The sequence below is a fragment of the Lonchura striata genome, chromosome 13 (genome assembly GCF_046129695.1).
Source record: "Lonchura striata isolate bLonStr1 chromosome 13, bLonStr1.mat, whole genome shotgun sequence".
Lineage (NCBI taxonomy): Eukaryota > Metazoa > Chordata > Aves > Passeriformes > Estrildidae > Lonchura > Lonchura striata.
In genome coordinates, this window is record NC_134615.1 from 2,618,081 (window position 1) to 2,632,135 (window position 14,055).

General features: G+C 50.0%; 1 protein-coding gene across 1 annotated transcript in view; it reads right to left on the reverse strand.

The window, feature by feature from the left end:
• The window catches only part of LOC110482787 (hydrocephalus-inducing protein), a 69,166-nt gene that overhangs the window by 30,919 nt on the left and 24,192 nt on the right, over positions 1 to 14,055 (reverse strand). Inside the window, exons 13-22 of the mRNA XM_077786248.1 lie at positions 13,182 to 13,317; positions 12,564 to 12,728; positions 9,516 to 9,754; positions 8,101 to 8,353; positions 7,408 to 7,551; positions 5,734 to 5,874; positions 4,928 to 5,244; positions 3,230 to 3,425; positions 1,739 to 1,948; positions 100 to 228 (exon numbers count right to left, since the gene is read on the reverse strand). Coding sequence (XP_077642374.1) covers positions 100 to 228; positions 1,739 to 1,948; positions 3,230 to 3,425; positions 4,928 to 5,244; positions 5,734 to 5,874; positions 7,408 to 7,551; positions 8,101 to 8,353; positions 9,516 to 9,754; positions 12,564 to 12,728; positions 13,182 to 13,317 — 1,930 coding nt within the window. The remainder of the gene's footprint in view (positions 1 to 99; positions 229 to 1,738; positions 1,949 to 3,229; positions 3,426 to 4,927; positions 5,245 to 5,733; positions 5,875 to 7,407; positions 7,552 to 8,100; positions 8,354 to 9,515; positions 9,755 to 12,563; positions 12,729 to 13,181; positions 13,318 to 14,055) is intronic.

The window sequence follows — 14,055 nt, forward strand, 5'->3', positions numbered from 1 at the left end:
CTCTGACTTTTTCCCCCTTCCCCCCACCCTCTTTTTTTCCTTTTAACACTCTCCTGGGCCACCTGGCACAGGGCTGGGGTCGTCACTTGTGCTACTTACAATGGTGGGATCGACCAGAAACACACCAGGCAGATGCTCGGCTGCAGCGCTGGGATTTAGGGTCCAGATGAATTCAATCTTGCCAGTGTTCACCAGGGTGACCGTGCTGTGACCAATTTCATTAAATATCTGGAGAGAAGGCACAGGAGCAGGAAGTTACAGACTCAGGCCTGCTGCTGGGAATCTCCTTCCTCTCTCCTGGCCTTGGAAGCAGACACATCATGGGAGCAGGGACCAGGGAGGAGATAAGGGCACTTGGGAACCCGGGGAACCCCAGACACAGGGCACTTGCACAGGACCAGGGAGCTCTGGCAGCACACAGCGGTGTGGTAACAACCGTGTGAGGGCCAGCAATAAATGAACCGGGGGACACGGGCCCTCTGCACTCTGAGGGGTCACCAACAGCCAGGAGAAACAGAGACAGCACTGAGGCATTGCAGGAGAAAAGGCACCTGCATGCAAGTATTGGCAAGCAACATACATGCAACAAGGGATTCAACACAGGGCAACACCGACAGGGCCAGCAGCTCGAAATATCTGTGGGCTTTCAGTTAAAGGAGTGATGTGGGGATTATTCTGGGACAGTCTCCCCAAATACAGTGACTGGAAGCCCAACTTCTTCCCTTGACTCTTGTGTGGATTAAGTAAGAGCTTTAGACAAGAGCATCTTCGTGGAGGTCAGGCTTTAAGAGTGGATTAGCAGAAGGATGTCTCAGGAACATGCCCCTCAGAGCACCCCCCGGGATCCTGCCTTCCTCAGGAGGCAGTCTTAGGTACCCTGAAAAAGAGGCACTCCCAACATTTTGGAGAGGGTTGGAGATGGCCATTTTAAACCAGCTTGGATGCCAGATGCGTCCCTCAAAGGTTGTACTTCCAAGCCCCAGGGCCAACAAAGAGGCTGGGAAGGGAAGGGAGCCCTGGACCGAGGTGGGCAGGAACCTGCTGGCCGTGGTCCCAAGGCAGCTGTGCCAGGGTGTTGCAGTTCCTGTTTATTTTATTAGTTTATTGTCAAATAATTTGCTCTGTTGCACCTCCATGTTCTCCCCAAGTTGGTTCATCCCTGATTTGTACCCTGCCTCAATGCTGTCTTTCATGCCATTCCCCACCCCTTGTTCCAGCTCTTTTCCCTGCCTGTCAAGGCAACCCAACCCCTTATTCCCAAACCTGTGCCACTTCTTAGCCTGGGCCAATCCCCAACTGCAACACCCCTTTGGAATTCCCCTAAACTTGGATGCCCCTTTGGCCCATGTGACTTTACCCTTCCTCCCCCTGCCCTACCCCAAAAAAATGATGTATTCCCTTTACTCCTCCCCTGAAGATTCCCCACTGGACAACTGCTAGCAACTTCCCCGTAAGTTGCAACAGTATAAAAACCCATGCAGCAGGGAGGGCTCTTTTACATTGCTCCTTTCACTTGAAATAATATCTTCCCTGTGGAGTCTTAAGACAGAGAGCCTCCTCCTTTCTCCTTCGCCTGGTCCCTGTTGTGGCTTGTATCTGGCACTGCAGAGCATGTGGCTCTAATTCTGTCTCTGGCAAATCCCCGCACCAAGGCAGTTCCTCACACCTGGCAGCACCAGAGTTTCTAGAGCTAGCCTGGGCTCTGGTGGGCTGTATCACCAGGGGACACGTGTGGTACCTGAGAGCCGCAGTTGATCTCCCGGAGGCTCAGGGAGTAGCTGACACGTGAGGCCTCCCCAGTCACCATCACCTCGTAGGTGGGGCCTCCCTCCACGTGGCACAGCGCCGTGACACTGGAGATGGCGTTGAGGTGGCCAAAGAAGGTGAAGGAGACCTGCTGGCTCCCTCCTGGCTGCAGCACACCTGACACTGGCACAATACTGAAAGCCTGGAGGACAGGAGAGATTGAGGTGTTGAGCATGGAAATGGGTGCAGAAGAGCATCCTGGACCAAAGTGCAGCTGTAGCCACTGCACAAACACGGCCACAATCACCCTAATCTCTTCCTGCATCTGTGCCACTGACCAATGGAGGGACCATGGGGAAAATCTTCTCCCATACTCAGGAATCAATGCATGAATTAACACATTACATTAAAGTGAACTGGGATGTCTCCTGGTAGCAGAAATTCTCTCTGGTGCACAACTTATTCTTTTTAATGCCTTTCAAAAGCATTTCTTACTGCTTTTAGAAAAGGGGAAGACTCAGAGTGAGAGCTCTTGGAGCTCAGGGAAGGACTCTGGCCCAGCTAATCTGACTTCTGAGGCTTTTCCCCTCTCTTTGATTTAAATGCTGCTTTCTCAAGGTGCCTCAGCAAAAGGTCCTGCAAAAATTTCCTACGGACTATCTGATGTGTTCCAGGGGGAGCAATGCCCTCTATAGGTGCTGCACAGCGTCCCTGGAGTGTCCTACAACATGTCCTGCACAGCCCCTCCAACAGCCAGTTGGTTCAGCAGCACTTTGTATGGGCCTGGAGGGACGTGAGGCCCCTCTGTGTGCAGTGCTGGGGGCCACCAGTGGGACTGGGAGCTACAGCCCTGCTTGCCACGCTGGCGATGGATGAGTGAGACGGATTCCCTCTTACCTCCTGCGCTTCAAGGGAAGTGTGCGGTACATCCATAGAGCACCTGAATCCCGTCAACCCTAGTGGGGTGTAATACCCTGCACGAGTTTGTGGTGGCACCTGAAAAACAAGCCATTTTCTATGCTAGGAGGAAGAGACGGCCACTTTGCAAAGTCTCAGTTTGTAAGACAGCTCCAGGGCCAACAGTGTAATACCAGCTCTTGGGTGAGAGCAGACACCTGGAAACAGGTAGTCTGGCTGGGCTGGGAAAAGGGTACATGGAGATCAGGACTCATCACAGCTTGCTCTGGGAAGGAAGCTGGAGGTCTTACCATGATGATACAGATAAAAGCCTCATCTCACATTGTGAAGAAAACAAAGCAAAAAAATTCCACACTCAACACAGGCTTGTAGAATCTGAGCATGCTCCTCCAAGAAAAACTCTCCTATTTCTCCCTCTCCCCACATCCAGCCACTGGCCCTGCTGCCTGGCCAACTTTCAGAGCACAGGACAACAGGGCAGCAAAAAGAGAGGTCAGCACGAGCATGACTGGTTGGTGGCAGGCTGGGGAGGCAGCACAAGCACTAGGTGTACAAGAAAATCTACCTCTGCTCCTACAGATTGGGCAAGACCCTGCGATTCTTTCAGGGCTATGACTGCCTCCTCCACATTTCTAATCTTGAAGCGTCTTGTTTGAGATGCCAAGGAATCCAAACAGGTTCTCTTCTCCTTTGGCGGTTGAGGTTTGAATGTAGGCAGGTAAAGCTCAGATCTGGAAAACAACGTAACTATGAACAGGGACCTGCAGTGGGAAGGAGGGAGGAACACCTGCACAAGCAGCTCCTGGTCAGGATGCAGCCCCTGACCAGGGTGCTGGCACGTTGAACTGAGAAATGGTTTGATCCAGCCCTTCCCAATCCAGGCTGGAGCGGGTCTGCTCTATAGGCAGCCCAGGGATGACACTGAGGTAGCAGTGGTACAGCAGCTGCAATTGCTTACATTGAGGAACTAGAGAGGATAGGGATTAACATCTTGTGGGGATGCAAAAAGCACAGTGGGAGGAAAGCAAAAAGGTGAGATCTGAGGCACTGAGGGGCAGACCCGGCCACAGACGAGCCAGCACAGCCCCCCACAGTGCCCAACACCAGAACCTCTGCAGCTCCACCAGGTATTGATCAGGAATGTTTCCCTGACAGTGTAGGGGGGGTTGATTGACATTTTCCAACACTCCAGGCGACTCAGGTCACATTCCCCATTTTAAATTGAAGCAGGTGCCTAGAGTAACTCTGCTTGTGTTTCTAACGCCATGTGAGGGACACCGTCAAGCCGTGCCTGCCTGTCACCCTGATGAGCTGCAAGTGCTCCCCACACAGTCAAACATGACCTGGATGCACCATTCCCAGACAGGCATTCAGGGCCTGTAATGACCTGCTCCCCAAAGAATCACTGCCTTTGGCTTTGTAGCGTGTGATCTAAGGCTGGGTTTTGTTTCTGGATGAGGGGCTCTCTCATCATAACCCCCAAGAGATCCCCTAATCATCTATTCCACTGTCTTTAGTTGAACGAATGGTTTGAGGCAACTTCCCAGGACCATGGTGACCAGAAGACATTTTTCACCCTAACGTAGAAACTCTCTGGAAGGCAGGGATAGGAGATGATGTGATGAACAAGTCCTGATGTCAAGCAGAACAGAACCCATAAGGTACATGTTGCACGGTGGAAAAGTCAAAATAAGTAACAAGTGTCCACAAAACAAGGGAGTGAAGAATCCAAGGTGTCCACTGAAAGCTGACCCCTGGGAGGGAAATCATCCTGGCAGTAAAGGAGTTGTCCTAGCAAAGAAGGAAAGGGAAGGTAACAAGATGTTCAGCATCAGCCCAGGCACTAAGTAGCTCTTTCTCTGGTCTTGGGACTTTCTGGGCATCCTGCAGCACGATGCAAGGGAGGAAGGCAAGGAGCAGAGAGCAGCTCCTGCAGAGAGGACCCATCCCAAAGCAGAGGGACCAAAAGGGCCTTCAGCAGCACTGTGGGAGCTGGCACTAGGAGCCCTTCATCAAGGTGGACATTGCCTCAGGCCACAGAGGTCTGAGAAAGCAGCTTTCACCCCAGCTTTCCTTCCCAGGGGAAACCACTGTGGGGGCTGCACAGCACCAAACTGCTGGAAACCTATTCCCTGAACATCCAGCCTGACCACGGCTGGTCAATGTTATTTGCCAGATCCTAGGCCAACACCTTTGTTCTTTGCCAAGTACAAACAGGACACCAGCAAGAAGAGCTTCAGGGAGAGGACAAAGGTGCACATACCTCAACTTGTTCACCTGGCTATCCGAATGGAATGACCAGTGATACTTGACAGGAAGTGGGCTGCAGTTGGTGATCTCCAGAGAACGCACTTCTTCAGTGCCAGCCATGATGCAGCCAAACTCCAGGGTGCTGGGCTGGATTTGGAGATTTGGGAAGAGGACTTCTCCCCGAAGGGCGATATGCTCCACAAATGGATGGCCCCTGACCATGCCTATCTTCAGAACTTTCTCTTTTTTCCAGCTCTTAAAATCCAGTTCATAAGCTGGGTCAAATGCAATGTAGAGATGACAGGTCTCCCCTACATCCACTGTCACAGGCTGCAGGACACAAACAGGAATTAATCACCTGTGGGATGATGTCCCAAGGTCTGACAGCACAAAACTATAAATGTTCAAAGTGACCCCAGCTTGGGCTTCTCAGTTCATGGTTCATTTCCTTACAGCAGGGGTCTGTAGGCACCACAGTCTAGTCCAGGACTCCCTCAGGCCATTTCTGTGCTCAGCCCCAATACAAGGGGGTGGCTGCGGCAGAGCTGGCATGCTTTCCATGAGACACCTTTACTGCATGGCTTGCCCAGACCCAGTTGCCTGCTCCCTTCTCCCTGTGCCTTAAAGGCAGGACGGATCTTCTCAATTCAGGAAAGATTTTGATTCCTTCAGCAGCTCCGCTGATGCAGCTCAGGCCAGCTCACTGCTGATGCTGCAGAATGAACTTCTTGACCCAAGGAGCTCCCTTGAAAGGCACCAGAAAGGCACCACCACATCCCTCCCGTTCAGACCCCACTGCAGGAGTCCAGGGCTGCTCACCTGGCCATCTGGGAGGGGCTGCTGGTCCTCATCACAGACCAGGAACGGCTGCTCCAAGTCCAGCATAAGGTCCAGTGGCAGCAGGCAGGTGTTTTTTAAAGACAAAGGCTGGTACTGCCGAGTCAGGTCATCACTGGGTTTCTATGGAAACAGGAGACAAGGAAAAACAGCCTCAACCAGGCACAGACCTCCTCCTGCTTCTGCTGCATCTCACATTTTTCAGCCCCAGAAACGCATACATTTCTATTTACCCTTTCTATTTATTACCCTTTCTTCCAGGAGGTTTTTCTTTAAAGATACTTCTCATGTTTAGAAACCACAGCATCCTCTGGGGGACAGGGAAACACTCCCATGTACAGATGAGGGAATACGTCCCTGAGAGGAGGTGGCTGCTTCAACAAAATCTAAAGCAGAAAGTGACTCCAGACCATTTGTCTCCAGTTTTGTCCTTCTATTGGGCAGAACAGCACTAGATGGTCTTCACTCACATACAGTCATTTCTCACAACCTTATTGGCTCTAGCAGCCTCATAAAAGCCTAGGCTCTTTTTTCCTGTCTATGCATTGTGCTGGGCTTCTTGCATGGTTAGAGAAACCAGAGACTTTGGGAAACTACTTCTGGATGTGCTGACATCAAACAGGTGCTGTGCCATAGCATGCAATAAATCAGTTTGTGTGTGTGGCATCGAGCAGAACCCAGGCAGAATCAGGTAGAGCTGAAAAGCTTCTAATTACATCTGAACTGCCTGTTCCAGGGGGGATTCTGTACTTCAGTGGAAGCCTGGGAACCAGAGGAGAGGCCTGAAACTGCAGAAACCAAAGGATGAAACATTGTCTCTTTTTCAGACAACTTGCAGGAGAGGGAAAGATGATGCTGGAGTTGGAATCCAGAGACTAAAGGGCACCTGCTCTGCTTCAGTGTTATCATCACTGCAGCTGCAGGATGTCTGGGGGTGTGGGTCTCAGATTCAGTCAAAGAGAGAAATGGAGAGTTTCTAACCAGGCAGAAGCCTGGGAAAGAGTTGGAGAAGAATGTAAATAATTCTTTATCTCTCTTCTTGTTCACATTGTTTATAGTGAAGTTCTATCACTGTGCGTCAGGCACTCTGCACCAATGGGGTGGGTTGTTTCCACTTCAGGACCAATGGAACTGGTCCTCACAGAACTCTGTATAAAAGAGCAGTGTATTCTGAATAAACGAGAGTTTCACTCTCAGCAGCCTTCTAAGTCAGTCTTCTCATTCCCGTCCTGCCTCAACAGCAACATGGGGGGTCCTCTGAAGCAGGTGCAGCTTAGGGAAATGCACAGCAAAGAAGGCAAAGAGACACAGGAGATGATGGGTTTTTCCTTGTCAGCCTGAGGAATTCACAGGAATCTCCATTTTTCCCAGCTTCCTTACAGCATCGGTGTACAGACATCACCGTGCCTTGGAGGATCCTCAAAAGCCTCCCTTTACAGTGAGCAAAGAAAGTAGCATTTCTCTGGAAGCGGCCACGATCCCCCTTGGCAGTGCAGCTGTAATTTTACTTTGGGAAGTTAAATACCAGTCTCACCTCTAAAAGTGTTGTCACTTACTTTACAGAGTGTCTCAGGAAAGGTAAAGAGGAGTTTTAACACAAGCACACAACCCCCTCAGCCATGCTGTTAAATGCCAGGATGCAATCCCAAAACTTACCTTCTCCACATGGAAAGAAAATTGTCTGGCTGATATTTCTATGGAGGGATCAATATATTTGCAGATAAGGACTGTTTCTATTATCTTCTCTCTCCTGCTGGCTATCCCTCTGACAGCTTCACACATCACATAATCCTGCACCTCCTGCATGCAAGAGTCACTTGTCACCAGTGGGTGGTGGCAGGGCACCCTGCAAATGCCCGACATTGGCTCAGCACCCACCATAGGCCTCATTCCTGCCACAGAGTTACGGTCACTGCCCCCTTTTCTTCCTGCGATGCAGCTTGTTTATTCTGTGCTCAATTGTCTGCAACACTGTACCCCAATAACCACTTGGCACTTGTTTAATTCACTTTCTTTTTGGGCTCCTAGTCTAAGTGTAATTTATTTCTCTGCCCTTCTTTGCTGACTAAGCATGCAATGCTGTTTGCCCCAAAAGAGCAGTATTTCCTTCCAGCCCTACTTTGGTATCAGCACTGGGTTCTGGTAGCTGTGGAATCACAATAAAGTCTTAGCTGGTCTGGGGGTGGCCAGCAGGGAAAGCAGCTGGTGCTGCCACAGAAACGTGTGGTCTTAAACCAGTTTCTTGAAGGCCCCTGCTCATTTCCCCAGGCTAACGTCGAGGGACTGTGGAGCAAGCCCAGGAGAGGGGATCTGATGGTTACCCAGGCTCAGCCCCTGGGGGCACCTCACCTGTGCGACGCGGGAGAAGCCTCGCAGCACCAGGTCCGCAGACTCGCCTGGCTGCAGTTTCATCAACGGTGGCTCCAGCGCAAACATGGGGGCGGCACGTTTGGGGCTCTGGGAATCATCTTTGGGGCTACTGAGGGCTGAGATGCCCTGGCCCCCCTCCTCAGGTGGGCTGTAGCATCCCACGCTCCAGAAGAGCTGATAGAAATGGTGGCCACCGTTTGTCACTTTGAACCGATGAATACAGGGAAGGAAGCTAGAATAGAAGGCAGGATGGAAAATATTATGGGAATAGCTATTTCCCTGGTCATCAGATTGCTCCCAGTGAGCAACCTGAGGTGTTAATAGCTTGGAGAAGGTCTTCATTTCCAGCTCTTAATGTGGACCAGAAATAGTATCTGATAAGCTGCCCTTCTGATGTCATTATTGCAAAGAGAAATATGTTTATAATGGTAATGTAGCATTTTCCAGGCAAGGCTAACAGGACCTGGTGTTTTCCTCCAAAATGTTTGTTCTGGGGTGATTCATACTGTTGCTGTACTTTGTATTAATCTGTGCCCAAAACTGTAACTGAGTTTTGAGATCCTGCACTTGGGGACTTTGTGTGTGGGGGTATGATTGCAGGCATTCCCAAAAGCCAGCTCAGAGGTAGTTTCTGGATGATCCCAGTAAGCTGATATAAAAATTGTCTGCCTGCTCCAGGAGAGGAAACCAGGGAAGCAGGGCCTCTCTCGTTGGTAGCAGCCTTGGTTTTGCACTGGTAGCCATCTGTAGAAACTTCATTTTGCAATAAGAAACTGTTTGGAAGTGAACTTTGCAAACTCTGCTGGCAGTGAAAAATTGAGCGAGGTCCTGGGCAGAGCAGGGCAGCAGCAGAGCCCATGAACAGCGTGAGGAAGCAGCGGTGCAGACCCCACACAAACCAGAGAGTTTCCATCTGCCTCTGGGACTGCTCTGTGGGTTCCTGCCTTCCCGGTGGGAACTGTCACCCTCCTGTCTCTTTGTTCCCGGGGCCCCTGCATGCCATTTTGGTGTGATGCCATCTTCCCTTGGTCCCTCAGCCACAAGGAGGGACCACCTCATCTGGGCACCATTTCAGGAACCTTTTGTGAGCCTGCCATCATCACTTGATCATTACTCACTGTCCTGCTGACAGACATTTATGTCCTCACTTGATCAAGTAATAATCAAGACACTAGAACTAAAGAAAATTCAATGGCAATTTAGCAACTTGTTTCTCTGACAGTGGCTTTTGAGGGTGTCCAACAACTCTCAACTGGCCATCACAGGTTTCTAAAGGAATCTCTCTGCCTTCAGGGAGTCAGGGCTTTGGACACTGAAGACCTTGCCTGAAGGACTACAGCAAAACTGCTCCTTGTTGAGACAGGAGCAGAGGTGGGAGTGGAGAGATCTCCTACCTGAATTGGTATCCCAGGTTGAGCTCTGGGGCAAATGGTTTGTCTATGACAATTGTGCTGCCAGTGCCCAAAGCCACCAGCCGACAGGCAGTCCAAAGGCTGTCCCCAGTGAACAGCTGGATAGTGTCAGCAAAGAGTCCAGTGTCATCCAGGGTTGCTGTGACAGTCACAGGCACCTGACCCCTAGCAGGGATCACTCCTTCTCTGGGTTCAATGGTGTAACAATGGGGTTTGCAAGGCTGTAAGACAAGCATAATATGCATTTAGGATGGGAACCATACACCCTGGTGTCTTGTGGAAAAAAAGACTAAAGAGGGGATGATAAAAATCATAAAGGCTTAAAATCCCTAAAATAGAGTATTGGGCAACAGCAGAGCTCCTACAACTTGTCTTTTCCCCTCCTTTAACGGACTCACCTAATTAACCCAGTTCTGCCCAACCCAAGGGATGCTTATCCTCAGGAGAGTGTTCCTTCCCCAGTCTTTCTCTGGAGTGTGTGCCAAGGAAAGCTGCTTTCTCTCTCCTGGCTTCTCACAAAGGCTCAAGGCCAGAGGAAGCCAGGACTGCTCCAATCCCACTCCAGAAACCACACAGCTGGAGGATAATGCTGAGAGCCTGAAGAATATCTCTGCAAAACCAGTTGTGCAAATCCCCAGCACCAAACTATTCTTTCCCAAGGGGCCATCAGTGCTTCTCAACATCCCCTAAATGACTGAAGCCCTCACTTCCCACCAATCATCAGCTGTAGAGAGGTGCCCCAGTACCCTCTGCTTTGGAAAAGTCATCTCCAAATGGTAAGAGCAGAGCAGGAAAACAGGAAGCAGAAAGAAAACTGGACAATATGTGCTCTGTGGGCACGGCTCACTCTTCCCTAAAACTCTTGTCATCTGGTTTTTCATGGATTTCACATATTGGGTAAAAGAGCTGGAAGCTGCCCAAAGAAGGGAGGAAAGGCCTTGCACCAGCACAGCTGTGCAGACACAGCTCCCTGCTACCAGCATGTGAAACCCATCCTTTACACACCACGACCACCCAGCCAAGGTGCATTGCTCCCTGCAGAGGCTGAAAGCAGAATTCTCTTGTGGAGTTAGAGAAAGCTGTCCTAGAAAAATCCCTCACTTTGAGGTTACATTTATCCCCCAAACAGCGGGAATAGCAGCAAGAGGAAAATTCATGCCCCTCCTTGGCCCAGGAGGCTGTGGCTGGACTCTCCCACGTGGCCTAATGCTTTACCCACAGCCACAAACAAGTCCTTAGTATCAGGTTTTAACCAACCCCACAAGTCCAACACACCCAGCATGAAGAAAAACAAACCTCAAGCCCCTCATGGATCTCCCCATCCAGCAAACATCCCACCCAGCCGCAGGCCCAGCCTACAAGGCCTTCCTGGCTGCACCAGCCCTGCTCCCCCTGCCAGGGGAGCAGCCCCAGCTCCTTCTGCCCTCTGCAGCCTCCAATATTAAACTGCCTTTCTCTGCAGCTGGTGCCCAAAGATGCTCTTCAATGGCACAGAGATCACAGGCTGCAGGGGTGCACAGCCCCACATGTCTTTGTGTGGACAGCCCAGCTAGCCTGACCCACAGGAGGTGTGAAAAATGCCTCCCCACGAGCAGTCTGAGGACAGACCCCGCACCCTGCTCTCTACTATGAACAGCAGTCTGGCACAAAGCAAGTGAAGATGGAACAGGGAAACCATGGGGAAATCCATGTTCTCTGGGGAGCAAAGGACCACAGGTTTCTCTTGATATCAGAGCTAAAGACAAAAGATAAAATTAAGGGAGAACTTGTCAACACAATCCAGACTAAATTCTGCTCCAATATCTCTGCAACTGATTTCATTGAGGGGTGCCCCAGCTAACACCACTCCAGAGCCAGGTTCCTCTTGCCTCGCTCAGATAGAATATTGGAGTATCTTGCCTCCTCTCACACAGGGCAATATGGAAATCTTACATTTAAAAACCAAGTCATGGCTGCTACTGACCAGTCTATTTCCCTGGAAAACAGCCCCACAGATACTTACAATGTCTATCCTGAAGTCTTTAGGGATGAGACCTTTGTTGAAGAGGGTAAAACTTCGAGAAGTAGGCTGTAGTGCTGGGATTCTGCCAAACTCTATCAGCCTTGGACTTGGGTAGATTTTTGCCAGCTGTCCAGAGCTCCGTAATTCTGATCTCTATTCCAGGAAGCAGGCAAGAAAGATTAAAAAAAAAAAAAAAAAAAAAAAAAAACCTCAAAAAAACAAAACAAACCACAACAGGGAAAGCTAAAAAAGTTTAACCAGCTCAACTCCACTCAAGTTATTTCTTTAGGGACAGCTACCACTCTTCACCTGAAATGCTGGGCTTTTTGGGGGAAAAAAAAAATACATATTCACCTCCAAATTTAAAAGGATTAAGGTAAGAGAACCTTTTAAACTACAAATTGTTGGTCCACAGGCAAAATCTTTGCAAGAAATCTCAAGTTAAGACCAGGCTGATAGTTAAACAACTGGTTATTCTGGTGGGGAGAAACCCTCCTCTTTAAGGTAAGCAGCCTGATAGTTGAAAGCAACTGTTTTTTCAAACTTCAGGCTCCCTGGCACAGCCTGCACTGCCTGTCCTTTCTGCTGATTTACATGCAGTGCCACAATGGCCCAGGTTCAGATGTTTGGCACCATCATTTCCATGTCTTATATTAAAACATGTAAGTTTAAGTCCTTGCAACCACTCTTCAAATGCCAGCTTTCTTTTCTTTTACAGAAAGCTCAAGGTTCCCAGAAGTCTGACATCCTCTTTTGTGCTCAGAGAGATGACATTTAAAAACAGATGTTTCCAAAGTTAATAGCATTTTAAAGAACAATTAACTAAAATTATCCTTGATTCCTGCTTAGATGAACTACCTTCTGTGTCAGACACTGAGATTACCACCTCTAAGGTGTGAGCTGTTTGTGCCACCGATCCCTCCTGTCCTCCTCAGCAGCCTGTGCCTGTTTTCCCCAGGAGAATCCCTGTACCCTTGCACCCTGCCAGGAGCAGTTGCACAAAGGCACACATCTCCCCTTGCACTCACCAGTGGGTTTCTCTCATCCCCAAACACGCCGATAAGAACGTTGGTGCGATGCTTGCCCACTGTTTGGACTTCAATTGTAACTGGAATCTCTGCAATGCTGTGAGGCTGGACAATCCCACAGGGTTTGTGGCTGGAGTAGAACACAGGAGAGTCCTCCTTGCGTTCCTGGCAGGGACAGAATCAAATGCAGCTTCAGAGGGACCTCTGAAGAAATTTTAGACTCCTTAACATCCACCGCAACAGCAACTTACACACATTTTTAAACATCCCCAGGACAAAGGTAAAAGGCACAAACAAGATGCAAGAATTGTAGGCTTAGCATTCTCAGGGGCTCCTGCAAGGAGGCTGCCAGCACAGGCACTGGTGTCTGTGGATGCAGCAGCTTTTCACAACCCTCTAATATCGCCCACAAGAAAACACCCTGAAGACTGGAACATCAACTATCCTCAGGAAGTTAAACTACATCCTGAAGTTTACATTCAGGTAGGATCCTGTTCTCAGCAGATCTTTAAGACAGAACAGAAACCAGCAAGGCCTTATCCAAACCCTTTTTTACCCTAGTATCTCCTCAATAATATTTGAGAGGAGGAGGAGGAGGAGGTGGATGCGATGCCAAACCTGGGGAATAAGCCCGTAGCAGCCAGGAAGATTGGTGCTATTTGCAACGAGGAACTTCCTCTGGTATGGCACCTTCGGCTGGCACTCATCGTACAGCAGGACTTGGGGGTACACGTGCAGCTCAGGAACGAGACACCTGGGCAAAAGATGACCCCGGGCAATGAGACACTGAGAGAATGGAGAATGTTTACCCCCAAAGATTGTGAAATGGAGCATAACACATTTGTCACTGTCAAACGGACATTTAACAACCCTACAGTGGTAAATTGCCTTCAAAGTCTTCCTGCTCAAACATGTCTTGTAAAGGAGGGGTAAACCCTGAGCGGCAGCGCCAGAGGCTGCCAACTGCCCCAGGCAGAGCACTTTGTTCCGCAGGGGCTGCCTCAGCTCCTCCTTTCCCAAGGGGGCTTGCAAGGACTCCTGTAACAGTCCCAGTGATCTCTGGGGAAGCCTTCTCAACAAGGATCAGTGCTCACTAGGGCTCAAGGAACACACAACTCTAGCATCTCAGTAAAAATTGTTCTCTTCTCTCCCACGGTGCTGCTGCCCTGCTTGAGAACTCAGCTGTTTGCCCCAGCCTTGGAGGGTACGAGACACACCCTGCCCTGCAGAGTGGGTGATCTCCCCTCCCAGGTCCTACAGCTCCCTCGGTCCCTCACTCCACAGCTCCATGCACTGACTGTCCCCAGTTACACTTGCTTGACAAAATGGCAGCCCAGGCACTGACTGGCTCTGCCCGGAACAGGGAACAGCACCAGGGAACTGCATCCCTCCTGTCATTAAATGACAGCCAGAGCAGCATAGCAGGATGGAATTCTGCTGCAGCAAGAACGACTTTTGGGTCGAGTCTGAGAACATTAAAGCTCAAAACAGG